General features: G+C 47.4%; 1 protein-coding gene across 2 annotated transcripts; it reads right to left on the bottom strand.

Annotated features, from left to right (window-relative positions):
* Positions 1-1,706: 1,706 nt before the first annotated feature.
* Positions 1,707-25,594, bottom strand: LOC146691422 (bone morphogenetic protein receptor type-2-like). 2 transcript variants are annotated; one of them, XM_085434840.1, is made up of 19 exons: positions 25,360-25,593; positions 23,464-23,584; positions 17,321-17,512; positions 17,027-17,227; positions 15,457-15,561; positions 14,395-14,486; positions 12,369-12,602; positions 10,890-11,004; positions 10,060-10,220; positions 9,823-9,970; positions 9,592-9,728; positions 9,317-9,453; positions 8,972-9,164; positions 8,795-8,885; positions 8,617-8,696; positions 8,435-8,536; positions 8,147-8,350; positions 6,971-8,006; positions 1,707-6,636 (listed from the first exon to the last, which is right to left on the bottom strand). In XM_085434840.1, exons 2-19 carry the CDS (start codon positions 23,519-23,521, stop codon positions 6,323-6,325), a joined length of 3,600 nt encoding a protein of 1,199 aa, XP_085290966.1. In that variant the 5' UTR covers positions 23,522-23,584; positions 25,360-25,593; the 3' UTR covers positions 1,707-6,322. The 2 variants fall into 2 exon arrangements, with proteins under 2 accessions (XP_085290966.1, XP_085290965.1); XM_085434839.1 differs by having other exon boundaries at positions 8,147-8,536; positions 25,360-25,594.
* Between the last annotated feature and the right edge of the window lie 1,881 nt (positions 25,595-27,475).

Genomic DNA, 27,475 nt, shown 5'->3' with positions numbered 1-27,475 from the left:
ACAGCTTGAGAGCCCTGCTTTAGAGGAACACCTGAGCACAGGTTCAGGTGTGGACCTTTGATTAAAAGGTAAAAAGAAGCATTTAATAAGCTATCTGTTTGATTTAAATATATATATCTGCTGTTTAGATCTAATCATGATTTCTTGTATTAAATATCGTCATGTTTGTGATTTAATGTTTGTCTCACTCCTGTTGGACAGCTAACATGCTAACAGTGCTATGCTAATGCGAGCTGTCTTCTTGTAGTTGTTTGCTGACGGTCTCCATTCCCTCCGTGGTGGGTATGCAAGTGAAGAGGGAGACTACATCAAAGGACACCATGGTTTCATCTGGATCCAGGGTAAGTTTCTGGACGTTGTCGGTGGAGTTCTCGATGTGGTGTGGGATGTTCCCCACAAGAGGTGCAGGATGGTAGCAAGTAGTGATGGGCAGATGAAGCCCCATGAAGCACTGAAGCTTTTCATCCAATTGGTTCACCCCAACGCGAAGCTTCATGAAGCTTCATTTGCTCTAGCAGGACACCTACTGGACGTAAAAATAATAGCTGGCATGAATTTGAAGAGTGTGGCATTTTGCACACAGCCTGTAAATGTCAACAACAAAAGGAGTGTGTAAAACACCTATAGTGTAGTGATGGCAGTATACTGTGTATATTTATGCTGGCAGTATGGAAAATGATTATTTGCGGCAAAGTTCGAACCGCTTCATGAACCAGTCACGTGGTACAGCCGGGCAGCGAGGCTTCGGACGTCATCATTTTCAGCTCCTCCCATAAATGAAGCAAGCCTCGATACGCGCTTCGCGGAAACGCCCCCTCCATTACTCGACACACGCTCCGAAGCCTCGATACAGAACGTCACATCACTAGTAGCAAGGTGTTTCGAGATGTTGTAAGTGGCTGAGTTTATGCTCCTGACAATGGGTCTGAGTGGGACCCCTTCCTTGTGGATCTTAGGAAGTCCATAAATGCAGGGTATGGCATCCCCTGGATAAAGTGATATGATATGTGAGGCGGTCAATGATTTTTGTCTCTTTCAAGGTCCTGAAGGCAAGCTATAACTTTCTTTTTGTAGTTGCTTGTGGGGTCTCGTTTTAAGGCTTCATAGGTATTGTTGTCACTGAGGAGAGTAGTGATCTTTGTGTGGTATGTTGAGGCGAACTGAAGAGGAGGAGCGGGACAGATGCTGCTAGGGTGAGCCAGACGTCTCTCGCGGAGTGCTTTAGTGCTGCGGGCAGGCAAGGTGTTCAAATAGGCACAACTTCTGTTTTTTTATTACTATATGATGAACTCTGCATTATTCAGCGATAAGAACAAGTAATCTGGTGTCCTGTAGTCATTATGATGCTATAATTTGAGATACAATAAAAGATACAGTAAAAAAAGTTTTTGTACAAAGTATCGGATCAGTATCGCCGATACCACCAATATTACTTGGTATCAGATCAGAAAGGGAATCAGTGGTATCGCACATCACTAGTCTGCAGACTGACAAGCTCCGCCCACTGATACGAGCTGGCTCCCTCCGCCCATAACAAAAACATGCTTCGCTTTCCTTCTGGTGCCAACAGCCGGTCTTCTGCAATACTGACATTACACCACTGCGCTGCGCTATTGTCACGTAACTCCCGCCAAACTCCAGTAGAAAATGCCATATTTAAGATTCCCCTCCCACGCTCAAAATCTAAACACGGTGTTGAGAGCAACTTAAAAATAAGACAATTAAAAAGGCTTTTATTGGTTTCCAGTAAAGAATACAATCTAAATCAAGTAATGTGTGTTCTGTTCACCCTAAACATGCAATGAAACTATAAAACATGACACATAAAAGCTGTTTATACAGTAAAGTTTGTGTGGAAGTTTCTTTATATTCCTTTATGTTTACTTTATTTTACTCCAAACTCTGTTTGAAGATCTTTTAAAATCCGTACCTTATAACTGAGGACACACTCTCCACTTCAGTCTGTATAAAATGTCCAGCTCCACCAAATAAAAGCCATCAGTATTTTCTTATTTTTCTCAGGTTTACATAACGCTCAGATATTAAATGTTATAAATATCAAATGATAACTCTTCTGGTCTGCAGGTGTCACTCCATAAAACCCGCTTAGAGAAATGCAGACGCACAGAAACAAATGTTTGTAAGTCACAATCATGCAGTTTCTCACACTTCAGTCACCTGCTAATGAACACCTGCTCACAGGAAGTACACATAATAAATGAAACTTGTGCACACATGGATCCTCTGCTCTTTATTTCATGATGAAGTGAAGCGTGCGATACTTTATGTCTACATGGAGATACAACATGTGGGGATGGAAGCATGAAGCAGCAGCTTTAATCTGCAGCTTTGTACAGCATGCTGTGTGGGAGGTGCTGTGAGCATGTGTACAGTATACACTGTGGTAGTTGGTCCCATATGAACGTACACAGAGTATTTACAGTACTGGAAGCTATCATACACACAGATGGTTATCAGGTTAAATCATCCACTCCTCCACCACGGGAGCACAGAACGTTCAAACTAACCAATGACAGAACTTCAGTCATGTGATCCATCATGCAGCAGGCTAAATGTGCTGAATATGTTCATCTAAATGTGTTTGTACAGGTGGAGAGCTTAATCTCGGAGCATTATGAGGACTACATGAGCTACAGTAAAAGACTTTAAAGGGAACCTCAGCGGCGGTACAGCGCCACATTCTCAGCATCAGCACTAGCCACGAGCTAAACGCCACGAGAACGGAGAACGTCCAGCAGTCCACAGCTTCAGTTGTTTCTGCAGGTGCTTCAGTAACAAGACCAGATCTAAATGTAAGGTTTACATCTCATACTAACTCTCACAGGCAGTATAACAGATGGACGCAACTGAAAACTGCTGCCAAAGCAGAAATGCCTTAAACCTGCACTCATTTTAAAGGCCACCAGGGGGCAACAGCTGTGGGTGCAACAAGACTTCCTGTCCTGTAGACGTCTGTCACCTCGGTAAATACTTCCCTAACGAGTTTGAGCTCCATCAATTGTTTCATGTCAAACCGAATAAAATTTTATGTTCATATTATAAGTTATTCATTTTTTTAAACTTTTGCTCAGAAATTGTTAGCCAATGAGTGAGCAGTATCAGTCCCGCCCCTTTTCTTAGGGCGGGACTGATACAGCGTGGGACATTGGTTTCAAAATGTCACACGCTGATCTAGAGGCTTCAGACATCAGCGGGCAACATCACTTCCGTCTGTTATACTGTCTGTGGTAACGATGGAGCTCAGCGCTATGCTAACATCTCCGTTGTTCTCAGAAACCATGACATCACCACTCAGACGCTGCGAGTCAGAGTTACAAACAGAAGTCACAGCATCAAAAATCATTTTACCCGTGAGGCTATCGCTCAGCTGGCAAACATCACGAGAGGAAACGCTCGATCGAGACGTTTGTGCGCCGCACAGAAATGCAGCGGGAGCTTCATAACTGTAAATTAAAATCGCAGGCAGCCTTTTTCTTGTTGGCTAGCTTTAAGCCAAAGTCCGTATACACAAACCAGTTTTATTCTACTGAAACACATCTGAGGTGCTTGTTGCTGGTTCATGTTGTCTGGAAACCTGTAATTACCACGTGTGGGCACAGGAGGCGCTGTTCAGCCAATGCTACGTCACACAGAGGTGGCGGTAACACCACAGAGACCGACGTGGTTTTCTGGACCGAAAAAAACCACCTTCTTCAAGCTGATAGAGCGTGTTTTCTGAAGGTTTGCTCTTTAATCGAGGCTGGAGAGAGTAAGTCTGAGCGAGTTAATGGCCTTTGTTCTCTGGAAATGATCACTAATTATTTATCTGTTGGTTAAAACCGACTCCAGAAAGCTGCTTTCACATTTGTTAATCAGGTTCAGTCAGTAAGTGTGAGAGATCTACATCTAGTCCTCCACTCGGTCAGGCTGCATGATATGACCCACACAATATACACACATCAGCATCTAAAAACAGTACAAACGGTATAAAACACAGACATAACAAAACAGATCATTTTGAAAGGCATCAATAAAAGTTAACAGTATGATCATATTTCAGCTGACTGCACTGATGCTGTAATATTGTTAGTTTGAAATGTGCTAAATGTGAATAACTTCCTGTAGTAAGTGCACATTTAAAGGAGAAGTGTCACATAAACACATATAAATGTAAAAGGTTACACGTGCATTTATAAAAAATCGAAACAGTCGGAGAAACAGGAGCAAAGAGTCAGTTTGGTATAAAAAACTGAAACACAAAGCAAAGTCAAATAAAAATAAAGACAAAGAAAGCAGAGTTCTGTTTCCTTCCTGTTTCTGTAAAACTCCAGAGCCCACGTTTACATGAACTCTGCGAGGAGCACACATCAAATGGAAATCAGCAGAACATACGTGCTCAGTGCTCAATGATGAGCTGCGCCCAAGGACCGATAGGTGTGACAAACCCACGTCTTTGATGGGCGGAGCTTATTTACTTGCTGTAACGATGTAGCAGTAGTGTTTGTTAGCATATATGTTCTTTGAGAAGCACAGAGATGTTTTAGTGTGTAAAACATGTGAGCACATTTGGTTTTTCTGGAACAGTCAAAAGGAAAGAGTGACGTGTAAACAGCCTACACACGGACCTCCACCCAGCTCGAAGCAGCTACACCTTTGGTCTGAAACTGAAAGGATGGAAGCGTTTACTTGGAGGTGGAACAGGAAATGAGACCTAACGTGTTGTGATGAGCAGGAACAAAGTCTGAGCTGTACAGTCTGATGGCTGCTGTCCTCTTCTTCTCCTCGTTTCATCTCCTGCTCATCATTTTACAAAGCAAACAGGTGTTCCTGCTGACGTCAGTGTTGTTACCTGAGAAGGTCGTACATGGCCGAGGTTTCGCAGGTCACGTTCGCAGGTCACGTGGTTTAATAAAGTCCACGGGACGCTGGCTCGTCTTTTCTCCAGCGCTGACTGCAGCAGACCTCTGAAGGCAGTCGAGACTCTTCGGTAAAACAAAGTGCGGATAAAAAAGAATAAAGGTTGTCCAACAGTAAGGTTGTCGATCTGTTGCACATTGAACCAAACAGACCGTCAACAGGAGGCATCGTGAGCAGCTGCATAGCTAGATTGACTGTTTCAAGCAGAAACGCCTCTTCAGATCACACCACTACTGCACAAAGACACGCCAACACCGACACGACGTCCTACATACGTCAATGTTACTGCTAAAATTGCACCAGGTATCCTTTATAAGGTCTGTCCCTAAATAAATTTCATTGTTAAAGTGCATAAAGATATGACTGCTGTTTTGATAACATCACCTCTGGTCATTCAGACTACCTGCACTACCAGCCCAGAGGTGCATGAACCTTTCTACCAAAACAGGGAAGTTCTTAAGTCTGTGCTGGGTTCAGGCCTCAGCCAGCATCGAGCTCTCAGAGGGGACGACCCCTGATCCACGTCAGACCCAAACAGTCACTGCTAGTCCTGTTCAACGTCCTGCAGCAGCAGCACAAACGCTTATAAGTGAAAGAAGATGATGCTGAGTGCATTCAGATCCCTCTGTGGGACAGGACACAGCAGGAAAACAAGCCTAAAGAACTCAAAGGGAATGTCTCACTCAGACCTACGACGAGCTCTCGGCCATGCCCTTCAGCAGCCGGCCACATCCTACTCACAACAGGAAACATGAGGGAAGACCTCCACCCACACTGGCAGTCACAGCTGGAGACACTTCAGTCCTACGACAGGGTCAGTGACACACCTGCAGAGATAAAGAGGCGACAGACTGTAGGTACACTCAGATTTTTGAGCCGGGAGTGAGTCTGTGGAGCTGGAAGCTTCTTTCATTTGGACACCAAATGAGATCTCTAGGCTCGCAGCTACAACTAGTCCTTCGAAGCCTGAAAGTATTCCGGAAAGGAATTCCTTCAATATCCAACGGAGATTCCTGTAGATCAAGCCCACCCCCTACAAACAGCTGACTACACCCACCAGCCACAGAAGAATCATTTGGCCTCATCACCAACACCACCACTGTTTGGTCGTCACAGGTAACCTGATCTAGGAAACGTGTCAGAGGTCAGCTGATCACAGGACAGGTCCTGTCCATGAACAAACACATACTAGAGATTTAAATTCTGTCATTTGATGAAAAGTTCCTGCTGAGGGACGGATTTTGCATCCAGCTCCGAGTCGGCTCTGCGGGGTTTGGTTCTGGTTTGGAGCTGCGGGGGCCACACAGGTATCAGCTACCGACTCGTTTATCCACAACAAAAGAAGAGGAAGACAAAGAGCAAGAAAATTAATGAGATCTTAAAGAAAAGCAAACTTCGGATCACTTTAGAAGCAGGTTATCCCGTCGGGCTCAGAGGTGGTGGTCGCCGTGGCGCCGCCTCCAACCAAAAAGACCGCAATGCTGGATTTGGACTGGTTTAATTTAGGCATGCCGACACTTCCTGCTCTACAAACACCAGATGAGAACTGGTTCTGGCTGCTACTGGCGTCAAACTTGAAGTCCGGGTCAAGAGCCGTATCTGTGGAAACCACCCAGGAGGCCGGACGCCATTTTTTCAGGGTGTATGGAGTCTTGACCCGACGCTTGATTTTCTCCCCTGAGGCGCTCAGACTGCCGTTATCCACCACCAAAGCATCATCTGAGGAGAAGAAAGTGTTACAGATGTGAGGAGTTTGCACTGTTTTTGCATCTTTGTGGAGCTGCAGAGGTCACCCATGCTGCAGATCCCTCACAGAAAACCTGGAGTTCAAGCCTTCGACTGATCTGACTGAGCCCTGACACGCTGATAATGACGGCTGTACTGTACTGAGTTTTAGAGACAGATCACTGTAATCAGTTTGTCTCTGATGATCTGGTTACGTCATGGTACACGGTGTAATCAGCTACAGACTGTCCAGCTCGAGCCAGTTTTGAAAAACTGGAACCTGCAGCTTATAAGTTTGTTTAAAAGTTCAAGAACAAACATGACTCACCTGAGGAGGTGCAGGGAGAGGACAGGTCCAGGGAACAGGGCCGCTCAGGTCTCCTGGCTTTGGTCTGTCCCACCTGGGATCGCATCAGACCTGCTGTCTGTGGCTCTAAAGCTGAACTTTGGAGACCTGCAAGTTGTGGACCTGAAGCTTCTGCAGGAGCTGTGGTGTCTGAAACTTCAGATCCCAAAGCTTCGAGGGTTTGCTCCTCTGGAGACGAAGCTCCTGGAGTTCCTGGTGATGAAGGTTTCTGAAGGAGGATTAATGCTTCTGTTGGGGCGTCGGGTCCTGGTGAGGCCTGGCTTACTGAAGCTTTTGTTAAGTCAGAATCTTTGCAGCCTCGGGGCAAAGCAGCGGTGACACAACGCACTGGGTGACCTTTTGAGTTTTGGGCACATCTGGGGGTCGACGTGGTTTCAGAGTCTTCCTGGAAACACAGACCTATATCCACACCTTCGCTTTGACTGTGGGTGGTGGGAGGGGCCTGCAGCGAGAGGGCTTTGCTGGATGAAAGGAGACCAGAAGGAGCAGAAAGTTGAACCTTCTGCTCCAGGTCAGAAGTTGGGGGAGGGTCAGCTGATGAAGCCAGGGCTAGCCGGTTGTTGTTGTTGTTGGAGTTCGAGCCTCGGCCCGATAAGATGCTTCCAGCGCGGCTGTGACGATGATGAGCAGGAGGAGGGGCTTCGCTCTCAGCAGGAAGCTGCTCTCTGCTCAGCAGAGGTTCATGTTCATCAGGACTGAAGTTGAGGAGATTCAAACGGCTGTCTTCTCCTCCCCTCACCCCTCCATCCATGGTCCCCTCCTCGTCCTCCGTCTGCGGCCCCGCCGGATTGGTTCGACCTCCGCCTATCACACCGTTCGTCACCAGGGTGGGGACGCCTGCGCTGTGACTGCTGCCGGCCGTTGTGATAGGCTGGACCTCTCTTCCAGCTGCAGCACTGCTTCTCACGTTTGTGCTGTTAGTAACCGTGGTTACCAGGTGTGGTTCTGCAGCCATAGCAACCATCACTGTGTTCATCTTGGCAACACCTGTTTCCACCTGGAACATGAAGCATTTTGGATTAGTGACACAGTTGGCCCGCCTGATACAGCTTCAGCTCAGCTGGTGAAACACCGAGTCGAGTCACGGCGAAGCTGTCTGAGGATCAGCTGGAGAACCCGGTCACATCTAAGCCCTACCTGTCGGTGGTTGGACTTGAACTTCCCCAGCTTCAGCCGTGACGAGGTGAAGCCGCTCTCCTTGACTTTGGGCAGCAGATGGAGACTGGTGGGCCTCTGAGGCAGATTCTGCTGTTTGGGGAGTGGGTGGATGGAGGAAGGAGGGCTATCTACACCTCTAACAGCCCGCAGGCCACTATGAGAGGTGGATGGTGAGCTGTTCACCTGGAACAAAAGCAACAAGCATGAGCGTCTGATACGTTCATTCATCGGCAGCCACGCGCTGTACAGGCCCTCAGCTGTGTGTACCTGATGGTGCAGCACGTCGGTGGGTTGTGATTCGGAGCCAAACTGCTTCTGTGAGTGCTCCATCAGGTTTTCATCAGAACTCTCCCTCAGGTTCTTATCGACCTGCAGACACAGATGTTGGCAGATGTTAGTGTGTCGGGATGGAGGCCACTGAAACTGAAGAAAGACTTCAAGGTTAAAACCTCTCTGGGGTCGAGCTTTGTGGCCTCCAGGTCTTCTTCTGTGAGATGCAGGCAGACTGGGACACTGGGCACGGCGCCACCTGGAGGACGGCGGGAGCAGAAACATGTGAGGTCACAGCTGTGCTCGCTGCTTTAATGAGGTGTTTGGGTTCATGTCGGGGGCGTGGCTGTTTGTTACCTGTGTGCTGAGTTTCAGAGATGGTGCAGAGTAAGGTGGGCGGGGTCAGGATGGTGGTGGTGGACACGCTGCTGTCTGTGGACAGCCGAGCCTGACGGACAGACGGACACATAGCGATGAGACGCGTCCACGGTAACGGTTCGTTCAGGTGTGCTTTAATGGTGGCCGAGCTCCTACCTGCGCCTGCTGCCGTTCGTAGTTGATGGAGTTCCTGTTCTTCTCGCCGCCTTCTGCCCCATTCACAGTCGTCTTGATGAATGATGCCTGGTGGTCATCTCCCTGGAGATTTCTGACCACGCCCACATGAAGATCCTCAATGAAGGGGGAGGCGGAGCCACCGTGAGGAGGCCACCGGCCATGAGACAGATTCCTGAGTGACAGACAGGAAGGCATGAAATCCAGACTTCCTGTCTCTCAGTTTTACACTGTGCATTTACTGTGACACAGTACCACAGGTATCGTGTGTACTCGTGGTACTGTGTGTACCTGTGGTACTGTGTGTACCTGTGGTACTGTGTGTACCTGTGGTTGTGTGCTGCAGTGTGTGTACTCAGCAGTGTGAGTTCATAGAGCCTCTCCTCTGCACACTGAGCGGTGAGCCGAGCCTCAGCGTCCTGATCCCAGCAGTCCTCCATCGTGTCCTTCAGCGAGCGCAGTAACTAAAGTACACAGAGTGAGAGACACGCTGGGATTACTCTACATCCAAAATACTTTTGGGAATTACCCTTTGAACCTTTGTCTAACTTCAAAGGTTCAGGCTGTGGAGCAATCTGACCACATCAAACTGAAAGACGGACCAGGCTGTTCTCCTTCCAGGCCTCGGGGAACCTGGGTCTGTGTTTCTCTCTGACCACCAGGCTCTGCATGTCCTCGAAGCTCGGATGATTCCCGAGCTCGGCCTGGAACGCCAGCTGGTACTCTGGCACCGCTTCCCCTGAGCGAGCAGTGAACACAAACACGCTGTCAGCTGAGGTGGTGCTACTTTACTGTGTGTAAGCAGACGGTGTGCAGGTGAGCGCGCTGCGTACCTGGGAACAGGTCGGAGCACCTCCTGAAGCTCTCCCAGTACAGCAGACCCAGAGCGTAGACGTCCACCTGCTTCAGCGCCGACTCGCAGTCTCTGAGGTTTAGAGCTCCGCCCAGAACCTCCGGAGACATGTAGCGCACTGTCCCCACCTGCACACAAACACACCATCCATCAGCTCCGCCCTCTGCTCATTCCTCACCTGCACATCAGATCAGAGCGAACGTTTATGAACTTTGACCTCAGATATGGCCATGGTGTCGTCGTCTCCGGGGCGACAGGGCCGGGGTCCCGTCAGTCTCATGGACAGGCCGAAGTCGGCGAGGACGCAGGACAGATCGGCCCGGACCAGGACGTTCCTGCTGGTCAGGTCTCTGTGGGCGACGGCCGGTTTGTGCTGGTCTGAGACAGTCGGGTACACGTGTTTGTTGTTGTTTACAATCGACCAGGTAAACAAACATATCAGCAGGAAAGAAAAGCACAAACAGGAAGAAACAAAGACAGCAACGTGCAGACGTTTCACAGCAACGCAGCCGGACGATGACGGCATTCACGTCATGAAGCTGCCGATGAAGCCAAGAAGGCGTTCTGTTTCCTCCGACACACGTTCAGCGATGGAAACATGAAAGAATGACAAACTGAGCCTTTTAATGTTTTTACTGTTAAAGAGAAAAATAATTTCATCAGAAACATCATCCTTTCTTTTCATGTGACAACGACATATATTACGTTCATAAACAGCTGGCCGTTATCCACCAGAGCCTCTGCTGTCAGAGAAATAATCCTCCAACCTCAAAATCAGCACCATTCATCCCAATATTTAGATATTTATTATTCCAGTATTCCATTTATGTCATTTGTTCTCTAAACAAACAAACTAAAGCAGCAGACTGGGTCTGTTCCAGCCAGCAGGGGGAGACACAGCACCTGTTTCCAGATGCTCCTCACACGGACCAATCCGCTGCTGAAAATAGACCCTGAGAGCGGCACCGTTTCTTCCTGTCTGTGTGATCAAAGCCTGCGATGAAGAAACAAGGATGACTCTGCACGAGCGACACGAGGTCGTCTTACCTCCTCGGTGCAGCTCAGTGTGCAGGAAGGCGAGGCCTCTGGTCACGCCGTGAGTCATCCTGCAGCAGGTCAGCCAGTCCACAGTGTGGAGAGACAGGTAGTGAGACAGGCAGCCCTGCAACACACACACACACACACACACACACACACACACACACACACACAGAGTTTGACCCTTAAATGCAGCTTTGTCTGATCTTTTTGACACTACAGGAAGTTCCTGCAGCATGAATGGTGCGTGTTGTACACTACACTGCCAAAAGCATTTGCTGCCTTCGCACACATGACCAGAAGTTCATGAAGTCATTACTAGTTAACGTTAAACGCTGGCTCGTTGGCTGATTTGAGGCCTTAGTTTTCACCGGAGCTACAGTATCCAGAGTCGTACGTAGTGAGGAGGTAAAGTTATTAACACGATAATCGACCTCTGTTGGAGCAGCGTTCAGATAGCTGCTCTGTGTTGGTACCGTTTATTTTTAATATCCATTTCTTACTTATTTATTTGTTGATCTTGGCAGCTCCATATATTCACTCTGTAACTGGATACGATGAAAGTTAAAGTGGCGACTTCATGGTTGATGTTCAGCCTTAAGATGAACCGTGTGTGTGTGTGTGTGTGTGTGTGTGTGTGTGTGTGTGTGTAAGCGCAGACACTTAAACAAGTAATTACTGTCTGAGGGCTGCAGAGGAATGCAGAAACCCACCAGACCAGACATCACTGCATCTGTGTGTGTCTGTTTGTGTGTGAGATACAGACTGATAACAAGAGTCTGAACATGTTTTCACATGTTGGGAAACTTTCTGAGCCCTGATGATGTCAGAAAGGTGCAGATTGTAAAAATGATGTGAGGTCATCTGAAGCGTGTTTCAGGTTAAAGAGACGAAACAGTAAAGTCTGCTCGCCTGGAAGGGAAGAAATCAATCTGAAGACTGACGGAGGTTTGGAAGCTGATCTGTCTGTGTGTGTGTGTGTGTGTGTGTGTGTGTGTGTGTGTGTGTGTGTGAGATCAGAGGCTCCAGACAGGAAGAGGGTGTGAAGGCGCCGTCTTCCAGCACAATAACAGACTAATGGAGAGCAGAGGTGAAGGCTGACAGCTGCACTGTGAGACTGTGTGAAGGCGCTGCTGGCGCCCCCACAGGCTGCAGACCCCATTACACCACAGGGTGACAGTAGACAAGCTGAATGTGTGAGGTTTGCCCCGAGGGGGCGCTAGAGGCATGAACGTGGCGGGTCAGGAGAGCTCAGACAGCAGGCGCAGTCAGACGTGGTCCAAACACACCTGAGGCTCAGCCAGGTCATCTGACCAATGGCTGAGCCTCAGCAGTCAGACTCACTCTGAGTGGGCTCGGCCTGTCATGCCTGCTTTGGGCCAGATCTGCTCCCCTGACCACCACCGGAGGACTGGGCTCTCTCAGTCCTCCGGTGGGTCCACGGGGACCCGCCGTGACCGAGCTTCAGACCTGCTGTGATGAACTCACGTGTGGGTAGTACTCCATGATGATCAGAAACTCAGGGCGTCCGTCTGCCGTCGTCCTCTCGTTCGCGGTCAGGAAGCGGGCGATGTTGTCGTGCTGCTGCAGCAGCGGCACGCAGTAGATGGAGCGCTCGTTGACGTAGTTCTGTCGGTTAGCTGAGCCGAAGAGTTTGGCAGCCACGCAGCGCTCGTTAAGAGAACCGCGAAACACTGCGCCGTAACGGCCTCGACCAATCAGCTGCCAGGACAGAGGATAGAAACAGGAAAGTGAGCTGTGGCGTTCCTCAGGGATCAATCTGAGGTTGAACCTCTAACCTTTGTATCATTATGATTGGTCTGTTTTTAATGGCCCCGCCTCTTCCCTTAAAGGAACAGTGCAACAAAGGGGTCAGAGGTTACAGGTAGGGCTGCTCGATTATGGCAAAAATGATAATCACGATTATTTTCACTGAAATTGAGATCTCGATTATTTGACGATATTTATTTAACCCTTTAAGACCCATAGAACCAAGTCCGCCAGAGCTTATATTATTTTTTTACATGCTGTAGTGTCATTGGGAGCATTTCAAGTTGCTATACATCAATACAACTGTTATAGCCCATATTTTAATAATATGTCTGCATTAAGTCCATAGTAACTACATTAATTGCAAAAAAGTGCAATAAACTACAAAAAAATGTAAAATCGTTTTTGTTTTTTTTTACATATATTTCTACTTGGAGAAATTTAAGAGGTTTGTCCCTCAAAACTTTAAATACAATAAAGTTGCAAAAAATAGTTTACAGCAACAGCAAATTTATTTTGAGTGTCTTCATAGTTTTATTTTGGAGATACAGCAGTTTTTATATACTGCAGGAAAAACGAAAAAACAATCCTATGATGCAAATTTGCAAAGAAAACAGCAGGTGCATCAAAATAAACTATTTCCAGCAGTGCAATTCGAGTTCTAAGCATCCCAGCAACTATTCAGAAAAGTATAGAGTCAAACATGACTTATAAAAACACCAGTATAGGCTTTTAAGGCCTACAAGTAAAAAACTGCATTTTCCGCAAAAATGACATCACTTCCGGTTTCGGGCAGGAAATGACGTACATGCGATAGTTCGCGTTGACGTCTTGTTCAAAGTGGGAAGTGTTACGAACAGCTGATCGGATCGGCAAAGCGTGTTTCTGGAATATTATGTTTTTGTTCCTGCAAGCGCTTTTTATGCAATTTTTGCAAAACTTCATGTGGAAGGAAACCGTGACCGAGGACAAGCTGATGGCATCAGATGTAAGTACAACTCCTCCGGTTTCATATGCAAAACAAATTATTGTGCTAGCTTACACGGTTCTGGTTCTACAGGGATTTAAAAATAGTTACGCAAAACGGAGCGTGCTGCTCTGACCGGCTTTAAAGGGTTAACAATTACAATGTGTTGAATAATGACTTTAAAAAATAATATAAAATAGTGTGCAAATGTTTGCAATATAAGAAATAAATGAAAAATGTAAACATCTATGTTTAGTGAACTTTGCAGTGTTGCTCTGGTGCAGCTACGACACCGTAGCAAAGTTTACACACTGTGTCTACTTGATCCACGTCTGACTGAACCCATAATGTTTCCACACCACTGAAGTTTTTTTACCTCTTTTCAACCAACGGCAGTCACTCTCCTCTCCAAATAACTTCTGCTTAGCTTTCCGAGCTTCCCTCGGGTCCTCTTATTGTTGTGACGAGTGTTCGAAATGCAGAGAGGTGCGCTCGATTTGCCACACGGAGCAGCGCGAGAGTAAAGCACGAGGGAGGGGCTAATAATCGGCTCAGTCATTTTTAATGATCGTTGAAAGCCCAGATCGTAATCGAGATTAAAATTTGATTAATTGAGCAGCCCTAGTTACAGGATGGTCAGTTTGTGATGGCGTTGTCTTGCTGCTGTTGTTCACCGACTGACCAGTATTATCCAAATAAACCTGTGCAGCTGCTGCAGGGTGTGTGTGTGTGTGTGTGTGTGTGTGTGTGTGTCTGTGTGTCTGTGTGTGTGTGTACCTCCAGCAGTTTCAGGTTGTCGAGGTCGATGGAGGACTCTGCGTTCGCCGCCTCCATCACATCCACAGCAGACAGACTGTGTTTCTGCTTCCCTGCACAAACACACACAGCTGATCACATGACCTCAGTCTGGCGAGGACCAACATGGCTGCCGGACAGCAGCCAGGTCAGAAGTGAGTTAACATTGATTTTTATGTATTTGTTATAATTAGTGTCAAAATCAAAGCACAGATGTCACTGCAGCTCATATCACGCGACTAATTTCACGTGTAATGTCGGAGGTCGTCAGATGGGCGAGTTTCCTTTGATTACAAAAACCACAGTTGTGAGCCAGCGCCACCTCCCGAGGACTTCAGACCTCCACACACTAAAACAAATCAGCTGATCGCTCAGAAGGCACTTCCTGTTTACAGCGACTGTTTAAAAAGAGCACAGGATGTTCAGGCTATTGTGCTCTAAAGATTACTCCGAGACGACAAACCTCCGCCCAGCTGGAAAATTCCCTCCACATGTCGTAAGAACTTAAGTTCGGACCTCTCAGAGTGTCTGACCCTCACTGTGTGAGGTTTGCTGAGAAACGTCGTGTCACATGGTCTCTTCCTTCAGTGTGTTTCAGGTCAGATCCAGCTGTGAGCCTGTGAGCAGCTCCGCTAACGTTTTCATGCAGATCCATCGATCCTGCTTTAATCTGAAAAACTCATCACATGACTTCCTCATTTGTTTCTTCACAAAACACTAAACTGTGTGCATGTGTGTGTGTAGGTGTGTATATACGTGTGTGTGTGTAGATGTGTATATACGTGTGTGTGTGTAGATGTGTATATACGTGTGTGTGTGTAGGTGTGTATATACGTGTGTGTGCGTAGATGTGTATATACGTGTGTGTGTGCGTAGATGTGTATATACGTGTGTGTGTGTGTGTAGATGTGTATATACGTGTGTGTGTGTGTAGGTGTGTATATACGTGTGTGTGCGTAGGTGTGTATATACGTGTGTGTGTGTAGATGTGTATATACGTGTGTGTGCGTAGGTGTGTATATACGTGTGTGTGTGCGTACGTACGTTTTATTATGCGGTATCCCAGGAACAGCGCCACAATGAGGATGGCTGCTATGGCGATGGTTACCAGGGCGATGAGCACCGTCACCTCTGGCTTCAGCCGGTGATCTGAGGGGTTATGATGTCATCATCACATCAGTGCGACACACATGTTTGTACTTCTGTCTTTGTGAGGACCTGCGCTACTCTGTGTAACCTGCGCTCTGAGGTCAGTTTGACAAAGAGGGACCGGTCTGCAGGTCAGACTGAGGGGCTCATACAGATCAGACCTCAGACCAGCTGTCAGTGACGCTCGTCCACCGCACCAGCAACCAAGAGGACAGAAAGCTGTGGCTCATTAAATCATTAAGTGTGTTACTGTAGGGTCTACCTTACCATAAAACACACCTTGAGGCGTCACTCAAGTTCAACTTTCACTCAGACCGTCTAAACTTGGATCCAGTGTTTGGGAACTGCAGACATTTTCACCAGAGATGGCACCAGACCACTTTTTATGTCCGATACCGATATCATACATTTGGATATCTGACATAGACATCCAGAGTTTAAAGCAGTGCAAATAAATGCAAACACGTTTTCATGACACTCGTCTTCATCAGGATCAAAGCTGGGACAGAAAATCGAGACCTGCCCCTGCACAGCTACCAGCTGTCAGCTACACAGAAAGGATCCTGGTGTTATTTGTCTCTCAGAAACAGTTCAGAACTTCATCTGCATGTTTCCTCTCACCACATATCCAAACCATCATGACCAGCAGCTGTATGCATACATGAACCCTCTTGATTTTTCCAGGAAGGATCCAGAATTTCAGTGCACCTCCCGAAAATCTCCCGGAGCCATTCTCCTGAATTTCTCCCAATTTTCCACCCGGAAAACAAAATTGAAAAACCATATCCCAGAATTCATAGCGCGGCCCAGCCAATTCCAGTTTCCAACAATGGCGGCAGCTACTTAGTTTTAATATTACAGTTATTAATCTTTCTGGGTTGAAAAATCAGACTTTTAACATATTTTCAGGCGAGAATGTGTAAATTATCTGAGCCGGCGAGAACAGCGAACTCCCGGCACATCGCTTTCAACCCCCCCGCGGTCTTTGGCTAGTTATCGAAGTCACTCAGATAACTGTTTGTCTTTTTTCAGTGTTGAATTTGTTCCTGAGTAAATCAGTGGATGGATGGATCGGGTTACATTTTTAATTTCTCCCGATATCCAGTAATTTAGGTCAGGACCGATACTGTATATGGGATCGGTCCATCTCTAAGTTTTACATACAGCTGCTGTTCCTCGACACGTCCTGGTGAACGAAGCAGAGCGAGGAAAGTGTTTTCTAAAACAGAACGGCGTGTGCTCTGTCTCACAGGGCGTTTGGTGCTAATGATGATGCTAATGATGGCTAACAGGAAGTTAGCCTCCAACAAACAGCAGCGTCATAGTGAAATAGAATAAATAGAAGCTTTATCTTTTGTCTCTTCTTGCTGCTGCTCAGTGGAGGCGTTGCTAACAGTTACACTGCTGGGTCACATGATGAGTTATTATGGAGCGGGGACCACTGATTGGTGTCAGTGCTTCTCACCTGTCTGTTCCGCCTGGCCGTCCGTCCTCATTGGTTTCAGAGCGGGTGTGTCGGCGGTGGGCGGGGCCTCTGTGTAGTTGGCATTGCAGAGGTCGTGGCTGCAGCAGCAGAAGCGATAGCTGCCTTTCTGCGTGGAGGACGGCTTCTCTGTTACCAGGATACAGCGGTCGGCTTGACACTCGTGCAGGTGAGTCCAACAGCCTGAAAGCAAACCGAGGCCAAACTGTAACCAGATACAGTAGAAGAACGCAACAGAGGTCAAAGGTCAGGAAGTAACAAACCCGATGAGCTCACCTTGGGTCAGCAGGTGCATTTCTCCATCTGCTTTTTTTTCCCACAATCCATAGCAGCGGGAGCCGTGGCTGCAGCGGATCGTGCCGTTCTCCAGCACCACTCCTGGCTGCTCATTGGCAGGAAGAGGCTCCACCCCCTGGGGGTTACTGGTGAAAGCACACAGTCTGTCCTCAGCATCACTGGACTGCAGACCTGAAAACACAGAGACTCACCTGTCAGCTAACAGACTGTATATTAAAGAGGGTCAAACCCTGCTCTCTGTCTGAGCTCAGTGACCTTTGACCCGTTTCAGGTCTGACTGAACAAAACAGGAAGTTTAGTTTGGAACTGATGGTCAGAGTCACAGAGGAACAGGAAGTGTTCTTGTCCCCGCACTGTGTGACGCGTCCACAGCTAGACTGACCTCTGACCTCAGCCTTCACAGAGATCGAGCTGTGAGGCCGTGAAGCTGCAGCGAAGCCTCACATAAACACTTCTGACAGTTACTGTCCTCCATCATTGTCGCCTCAGAGCGAGCGGCGAGCAGTGACGGAGGTCAGAAACGATCTTTGTTCTTGTTTGTCTCGGGTTGTTTGTGGTTGGAGGTTGGGCTCGGTGACATCATTACACGGATCTCTGTGATTGGCGTCCACGTCAGCCTGAAGGAAAACTCTGACAGCAACAAATTAACATGCAGTGTGGCGCTCCGAGAGCGCAGCGGGAACGTCGGAGCGGCGTTCTCGCCTCGGGCCGCTCAGCCGCCTTTACAACAAAAACCATTAATGTGATGTCCCAGCAGCTCGTCTACACGCATCCCATCAGCCCACGCGCAGCTTCAGACGCCGCAGCGACCGAGGAACGCTGGAAGGAAGCGAGAATCTGAAAACCAGCAAAGTTTGATATTTAAACGGTGATGTTTGCTCGCTCGTGCTGTCAAAGCTACAGCTGAAGAAGCCCGAGGCTCAACAAGAACACGGGTGAGAAAAATCTCGTCCATAAACACCGAGGTCAGCCCCCGCTGTCCGCCTCATCGTCGTCAGGTCATCAGTCGGGGGTCGCGCAGGGTGACGGCGGTCTCGGGGATCGAGTCATCACTGAGACACGAAGCACGTCGCTTTGTTTTTAATATCAGTCTGATTAATGATTAGGACCTGGTGTAATGTGAGAGTGCAGCAGCCGCAGGCATCATCATCATCTGGGCTGGACTCTGAATCACGGACACTTTACTAACCCCAGAGGGAAACTGAGTCGTCATAGCAACAAACATGACAGACCACAAAGCCCTCGTATGAAGTCCAGAGACGGACGACATCAGAGGACATCAGAGGACATCAGAGGACATCAGAGGACATCAGAGGACATCAGAGGACAGCAGCACTCACACTGATGTCTCTGCTACAGGTATCATCACTGTTTGCTACAGGAGGTGTGACAGCAGCAGCGGGGACGCCGTCCTGTGCCGCTCGCCGTGACATCAGAGAACTGCTGGAGGTACAGCAGAGTTCCTGCTGATGTCACAACGCTCGCCGGGCCGCTGAGCAAAGCCTGGTCACACAAACACACCTGTGTACCTGAAACCTGAGCTTCTGGCTCTTTCTGATTGGACGCAGGTGTTTCCTGGGTGATGGATTAACGCGCTCACACAGCTGGACTGTTGTCATTTCCAGATGTTGTGTGTCTGTATTTTTACATCAAACTGAAGCCCAGAAATAAAACTTTTAACTGTTTCTTATGTCATGCTTCATAAGACAGCTCGTGTCTCGGGTTGCCATGGCAACAGCAGCGGCTGCTCAGCCCACGCGTCTTTTGAACAACGACAACAGAGAATCGCCTGGATGCACATCTGGATGTTTCTGTGTTCAAGAAGAAAGTCAAACGTTTGCACACAGCGAGAGCAGGATCTGAGTGTGTGTGTGTGTGTGTGCGTGTGTGCGTGTGTGCGTGTGTGTGTGTTATTTTGGTTTACATGTGAATGAGGAGCTGCATTCCTGAGCGGAGTCTGCCGTCTCCACCCGGGCGGAGTGGAGCCAGCACAGCGCTGTGTTTAGTCTGCACCGAACACACTCACAGCCGGAGGAAGGTGTGTGTGTGTGTGTGTGTGAGTCTGTGTGTGTGTGTAGCCTTATCAACCACATCGCAGCACAAACACAGAGCACGCTCAGACTGCCTGACGACAGCGTGTGTGTCCCAGTCGGGACCAGAGGGTGTGTGTGTGTGTCTGTGTGTGTCTGTGCGTGTGTGTGTGTGTCTGTGGATGAACAGTCATGAAGTGAGAATGCAGGAATGTGAACACACAACAGGGCGGCTTCAAGGCCACACACACTGCTTTCCTGCATCACTGAGCCTGTGTGGATGCTTCCTGCCCGGCGGGGCGACAACAGCTCGCCATCAGCTGTTTAAGGCCAACAGTGAACTCTGTGTGGAGCATCACAGTCACTCTTCATGGACGTAAATCTGCTCCGTGTGTCTCACGCCGTCCTTCACTCACGTCTTCGGTCTCGGTCCACAAACTGAGAAACATGCACGCTTTCACAGTTAAGCTGAACTTTGACCCTTTGGTTATAAAATGAGGTCAGTAAATAATTGTACCTGATCTGAGATCAGTGAGGAACCCTGTGCTATCACAGATCACTGAGTAGGTCAGACACACCGTTCATGTGTGTGTTACAGAGAACAACGTACCCAGGCTCCACCCGCTGCTCCTCCACCCTCACACTCAGTCCTCTCCTGTCCTTATACACATGACTCCACCCAATCCACTCCACCTGTGGTTGGACTAAGCTTATAGACCTGACCTGTCAGGGAGGGGCTCTGCTCCAACCTGACACTGCAGTAAAACCAAGGAGATGGTTACTGACTACAGGAGGGGCGGAGTCTCCATCAAGATTGTCTTCAAACACACCACCTCTGGTTAAAGAGCCATCAGAGGCCACACCCCCCGAGAGCTGCACAGGAATCACACCCATACAGTCGGGCACGCTCGCTGCTCAACGGCACACGGGCAGCCTGCTCAGCAGCCTCCACCCTCTCGGAGGACATCTGGACAGCAGATGTGTGACATCATCATTGTGTGTTTGTAGCATCATCAGCTTCAGCTCAGTCCCGCCCTAAATGTTCATCACGAATCCTTATTTACTCTCACTGACTTTCATCAAATGTTTTTGTCTCACTGACAATAACCATTATTATTGTTATTGTCATTATTATCATATCCAGCTGCTCATGGCGTTATGTTTGTGCCGCTATTCTGAGCGCACGTAAAAAAATTTGCAGGTGCAAGTGTTGCATTTTGAGGAGAAAGTTATTTTGAGCGAAGAAAAGCTGAATTTGAGTGAACAAAATTCAAACTGTATTTCAGTGTTTGCTGTTATCCACACACACACACACACACACACACACACACACACACACACACACACACAACAGCAGCCCCTCTCGCTCAGTGTTTGCATTTGCGCTCGCAATGTGTCGCTCGCGCTCTCAACATTTCTGCCCGTGCGCGTTCAACTCTTTCTCTACACCGTTATATTTGTGCCACAAAACCAGCCAATCACAGACTTGGATGCAGAAAAAATCTGATTGTCTGTTTTGGTCTCCAATCAGCTCGAAATGACGAAATGCAATATCCCAGAATGCATTTGGTCCATTTCGGAGATGCCTGTTACCCACCAGCTAACCGCATAGCTGGACTGGACTGATGATTTTTCATTTTTATGTTTGTTTGTTTGTCTTTGTAACGGTATAAACAATGAAAGGTGGTGGATTAGCCAGTTGGTCATGATCAACTCTGGGCTGGACCAATTACAACACATCCGTGTTGAGGGGAAAAGGAAAGCGATTAGTCCCGGACTTCAGCTACAATGAAAAAGACACAAAGCTGGAGATATTCTGTCTTTGCTTCCTCTTCTCCTCTCTCCCCCCTCCCTCTCCTGTTTCTACTTCAATCATGAAACTGATCAATGATCAGCTGATCATCTCTCTTGTTTGTTTATCACCCACTTTGCGCCAGAAAGAGGAAACCAGCGGATGTCGCGCTAAACAACAGCAGCACGTTTAAGCTTGATCAGCTGTTGTTAGAATTTATTTAATATTGCTATCTAGTATCAGCTGATGTTTGCTGGAGCCACAGCTGTAAAGCTGCTGGTCATGATGTCGGTTTGGAAACATAAAGGTGATACAAATCATACATACCGTAATTGTCGGGCTATAAGCCGCTACTTTTTGCACAAGCTTTGAACCCTGCGGCTTTTAGTCAGGTGCGGCTTTTCTATGGATTGTCCATGATTTTGTGATGATTTGTTCCGCTGTTGTACGGCACTACGTTGCCTGGCGGAAGGGCATGTGATCAGACACACAAGGGGTTCAAGAGTGGTATGTTGGTCACATGTCCGTCCGCATGGGAACATAGTGCCGTACAAGTAGCGCGAAAAACAAACTTCAAAGTAGCGCTACGCGTTCAGCGGGAGGCGTGGATGACCAGCGGCGATAAACTTGCGAAAAGCAAGTTATGCTCAACTCCACCGGTGGATTCTGACAGCGTGGAAAAGTGCGAAAACATCCACGATCACCAACGGATTTTGAAGGGCTGGACTGCTGCATGATGGAGAGGAGGACACCGCCACGGCCCTTCTGAGGGTGTTCGACTCTGACACTGACAACGAGGATTTCTTTGGTTTTGAAAGTGACAACGAAGGAAAGGAGCTGAGAGTGGATGATGAAGCCATCCTGAGCCTGTTCGTTTCCGACACTGGAGAAGAGGACTTTGGTGGTTTTAGTGCGCAGGAAGAAGAGAAAGATGGTGAATGACTGACTTTTCTTCTTGTTAAAGCCGTGTCACTGCACCTGAGCCTAAAAGGTAGGCTGAATCTATTTTTCTGGTGTGCTGTAGGTTATTGTTATGTACTACATTTGTTACTCATTTATGAAGCACAGTACATGTTTCGTACTTGTAATTACCGCTACTTGTACATATACCTAAAAAGTTATGCAAATATGTACCCATAACTTGTTTTTCAAAATATTAATAAAAGGGGTGTGTCTCCAAACAGCCATCTCTTTCCTGATTCCCTTTGTGCATATTCTCTTACATATGATAAGTCAACATTGAAACACCTGCGGCTTTTAGTCAGGTGCGGCTAATGTATGTACAAAACAGGATTTTCCCCTGATTTTAGCTTGTGCGGCTAATATTCAGGTGCGCTTTGTAGTCCAGGAAATACGGTAGTTACCAACAAGACAGTGTACGTCACTGTCACAACAGCGTTTGCTTTAGTTCAAAGGCTTTATGGTTTTTCCTGTAACACCTGGTGGTGTAGTCGGTGATCTTTTTGTCAGTTCAGCCTTTTGTTTAACCCGAGTGACCACCCGGTCAGCTGGTGGGTAACAGGTATCTCCGAGAACTTCAGAGCATTTATGCAAATATGTGATGTCTTGATGAATCGAGCAGATATTTGAAGTTTACACAGAAACATTCTCGCATGAAAATATCTTTAAAGTTTATTTTGTGACCCAGAAAGAGTAACATTTCAAACTCCGCCACTGCCTCGTTTGAGTTTTGGACGAAATGCATTCTGGGATATTGCATTTCGTCATTTCGAGCTGATTGGAGACCAAAACAGACAATCAGATTGGCTGTGATTGGCTGGCTTTGTGGCACAAATATAACGGTGTAGAGAAAGAGTTGAGCGCGCACGGCAGAAATGTTGAGAGCGCGAGCGACACATTGCGAGCGAGCGCAAATACACAAACTGAGCGAGAGGGGCTGTTCTGTGTGTGTGGATAACAGCAAACACTGAAACACAGTTTGAATTTTGTTCTCTCAAATTCAGCTTTTCTTCGCTCAAAATTAATTTCTCCTAAAATGCAACACTTGCACCTGCAATTTTTTTACGTGCGCTCAGAATAGCGGCACAAAAATAACGCCATATCTGCTGACCTCTCCCTGCTGACATCATCAAGCACAGCTGAGGTCGTCCACCATCATCAGGCAGCTACAGGAAGTGAGGTGATGATGTCACAGCGTTTAAAATCTCACTTCCTCTGCTGTCCTGATTGGCTGAAACGTCAGAATGATGTAATGCTGACAGAGAAGTTCAGAAACAGGAGACCCGCAGCTGCCCCCCCCTCTCCCCCCCAGCCTAAACGATGATGTGTTTGATACTGACCGGTGACAGCAGGCAGCAGCAGCACACACAGGCACACCTTCAGCGCCGGGGACGCCATGTCGGATCCACCTCACAGGGCGATGGGCATCACTGATCCTGGGCTCGCTGCACCCCTCCCCCACTGAAACACAGACAGGAGCTCGGTTTGTTCTCGGCAGACGAGACGCACACTCATCCATCACACACTCCACCTCTCTCCTCCAGCTCGCTCCGACAGCAGCACCATCCTGCAGCTCTGACAGCTGATTGGTTGTGAGAGTTGCACAGAGACATGCTGACCCCCCCCCCCCCTCGAGCCAGTGTGCAGCTCGTCCTTTTACAGTTGAAGATTAAGGAGGAGCTGCCAGAGGAGCACACAGAAACATCCTTTACACAGCTCCGTCAGTGTTATCCACCCAGGGTGGAGCTGCAGCTGTGGCACCGCTCATACACGCTGAACACAGTTACTGGTTTCCTGTTCCTGCATCGATAGTTTCTGTTGTTAGTCCTACATTGTACCTCAGTGTATTTATTGCAGTACTGCAACTAAATACTGTAATATCATCACTGCTGCTGTTACACAGTGACAATGATTTCCATCAACTAAATAACACGTGTGTAACGTCTCTGCTGTGCACTGTTTCTGTCGTGATATCACACACACATGCACACACACACACACAGACACACACACAGACACACACACACACACATGCACACACAGACACACACACACACACATGCACACACAGACACACACACACACACGCACACACACACACACAGACACACACTGACACACACACAGACACACAGACGCACACACACGCACAGACACACACACACACACAGACACACACACACAGACACACGCACACACACAGACACACACAGACACACACACAGACACACGCACACACACAGACACACACACACACACGCACACGCACACAGACACGCACACGCACACACACAGACGCACACACACACACACACACACACACACACACACACACACACACCTCCAGGACATCATCACAGTCTCTGGTGTCCGTGTTCACTTAAACAGTCCGTTAATATCTTTTTATTGTTCTGTAAAAAACTTTATTCATAATTTCACATGTACACTCATCTGCCTCTTCATTAGGTACACCTGCTCATTAACACAAATATCTAATCAGCCAATCACAGAGCAGCAGACATGTCCTGCTGAGGTCAGAGGTCAAACGCTTTCAGACTGACAGTTTGGAGTAAACATGGCAGCACGGCTCCACCAGGCTGCTGCTGTGACACTGTGGGGTTAAACTGGTTCACTCCACGGTCACAGATCTCAGGTGGTGGAGTGGGAGATGTCATCTGGGAGCAACAGCTGTGTGATGATGTCACAACATTTCCAACAGCTTCCTGAATCTGAGCCACAGAATTAGAGCAGCTCTGCAGGAGAAAGGCTCCGCCCTGACAGCGAGCCAGGTGTACCTAATGAAGTGGCACATGAGTGTGTGCAGCAGCTTTATCATTCATACAAAAACCTGCAGGAGATGTTCCACGGTGCACACACACACACACACACATCTGTAACATCTGCATCAGCTCACAGTAAACCACACACACACGCACACACACTGAGCTGTGTGTGTGCGTGTGTGGCAGGTCATGACAGGTGCGTTATACACGCATCATGAAGGTCACACACGGCATATATACCATCACGTCATACAGAGGTCACGTGGCCGCCGCTGTACATCACCTGTATGTTTGTCCGCAGGTACGTTTAACGGCGCTTTTACAGCTGAGACTGGAGGGGAGTGGCGCGCGCACACACACGCTCTCTCTCTCTTACGCACACACACGCACGCACGCACACACACACACACACACGCACATACACAGCGGTCGGTCAGATAAAACGGTTCTTACCGGTGACGGAGGCTGGCTCGGCTCTGCGGGAGGAGACGAGGCCGTCTGTCTGTGTTCGGTCCCGGCTCGGCTCTGTTCGGCTCGGTCCGGTTCGGACTGTGATCTCGGGTGTCTGTCCGGGTGCAGCCGCAGGTTTGTGCCGCAGAAGGCGAAAATCCGCAGAGACGAAGCTGCGCTCAGTTTTCCTGCGGCCTCAACCAGACTGTCAAACTAAAACACACACCCGAAACATCCGGTCACAGCCTTCAAAATAAAAGCACCGACATCTCCCAGTACAAACCAGGTGGTCTGACATTAACACTAACGTAAATTCAACAGATATAATCATCAGATTCAAACTCTGCTTCATGCTTATACTTATATGAAATAAATACGACCTCTATTTTCAGTTTAACCTCCACTAAATCAGAAAACCTTTAAAATTTGACTGAAAATCAGCAGAATTTTTTTTTATTTAAAATAAATAAATAAAATGAAAGGAGCTAACATGCACCGTTGTATGTGTGTAGGGTAAAGCACTCCAGAAACAGTATAATTGCATCTCTGACTGACCCTGCACAGTTATGGAGCCACTGGTGTTCTAGCCTCTATGTAAATGTGTGACACTGTGGAATATGTTTTAAATTGTCTTTTCTTTGTCATGTATTTATTTTTTTTATTTGCTACCCATGTGTGTCTCTAATACAGTGAAACTGTTACAAAAACACAACAGGAAGTTACTGAAATTGTTCAACAAATGTCTGACTGACTCTTAATCCACTTCTTTGAACCCGTTGATGAGGCATTGATGTGCTCTGAAAATAAGACCTGTCTGGTTCTCAGGGAGGTTTCACACCCTGAGGAAAAACTGAACCTAGCCTCAAGAGAACCGTTCGTACCCTTCAAAATAAACCAGTTCTGCACTTCCTGTTTCCCCCACCATCTGATCTGATGTTAGTGCGCCCACTGCTGGTCCGCTGCTGTAACTTCAGTCTGCAGACGAGCATCCACCAACACCGGCAGCTTCTGAGCTACTGCTGCCCCCTGCCGGCTGCTCAGGTTATTACAGACCGAGGATGAAGGTGAGACCTGCAGGTGTTTCCTGAACTTCTGCTCCTGATCCAGTTCCCTCTGCTCGTCCCTGCTCTGCTTGTTTGTCCTGGTTTAACATCTGTTTTGTTTCTGTAGACATCAGAAATATTTTATGGACATGTTGTTGACAAAATAAACATCAATAAATAAAAAAAATATACAAATAATGTAAAAAAGTAAACAAAGTGAGAAAGAGCGACGTCACAGAGCAGACCCTTAGCAAAGGTTCATAAATCAAACACACCTGTATTTGATTTATGAACATTAGCAAATACAAAGGTGTTCTTCTGCCCCCAGGTTTAAACTGTAGGACATAAAGAAGGATGGAGGAACATAAGGTTTAATGTCATAACAGGCGTCAGTCACACACTAAAAGTTAGTGTGTAGCACTTCTAATGCACAGATGTCAACATTTTATTGCCACTAGGTTTTTATATTGTTATTAATACATTTCTATACTGTTGATCATTGGTTTTTTCTCATATGGATATACTTGATCCTACATTATTACTACAGTTTCTGGTCTATTATTACTTGGTTATATGAATGTAATATTACCCAGCTGTCGTTTTACTAGGACATTATTTATGTAACGATAATACCATGCTGTTGTCCAAATTATTACCTCCTTGTTTCCACTTTATCACTGCACTATTACCACATTATTACTGAGCTGTAATAGAAAAGGCCACCAAGGTAGTAAGGAGAGTCCAACTGCACTGAGAGGCCGAGCTGGTCTGGACCATCAAGTCTTGTCCAGATTCTCACTGACACAGAATAACACACAAGTAAATTGTAGGACTTTACTTCAGTGGTAATTCAGACAGTAATACAAAGTAGAAGAAAGGAGGAGACTGGCTCCAGACCTGAAGCACTCCCAAACACAAGAACAGAACACATGATATGCCATGTTCTCAGTCAGAACATGCTATATCATGTTTAGATGGAAGCTAGCGAGCTAACCCTCCTGCTAATTTCTAACTCTGTTAAATTTAATAAATACATTCTGTTTTTATGGATGTTAAACTTAACTGTTACACCTGGT

Source organism: Copadichromis virginalis, linkage group LG16, assembly GCF_057382275.1.
Source record: "Copadichromis virginalis isolate Kocher_CV1m ecotype Utaka linkage group LG16, C_Virginalis_male_GT1.1, whole genome shotgun sequence".
Classification (NCBI taxonomy): domain Eukaryota; kingdom Metazoa; phylum Chordata; class Actinopteri; order Cichliformes; family Cichlidae; genus Copadichromis; species Copadichromis virginalis.
The sequence above is the reverse complement of the archived record's forward strand: the minus strand, read 5'-3'. Positions and strand labels throughout refer to the sequence as shown.

Excerpts from the sequence above, each read along its gene's own strand:
- LOC146691422 (XM_085434839.1), bottom strand. The coding sequence starts at position 23,521 with ATGGCGTCCCCGGCGCTGAAGGTGTGCCTGTGTGTGCTGCTGCTGCCT. Across the intron at positions 11,005-12,368 it reads TCATGGAGTACTACCCACAC|GGCTGCCTGTCTCACTACCT; the intron begins GTGAGTTCATCA and ends TGTGTGTTGCAG. Across the intron at positions 9,454-9,591 it reads CCTGGAAGGAGAACAGCCTG|TTACTGCGCTCGCTGAAGGA; the intron begins GTCCGTCTTTCA and ends TGTGTACTTTAG.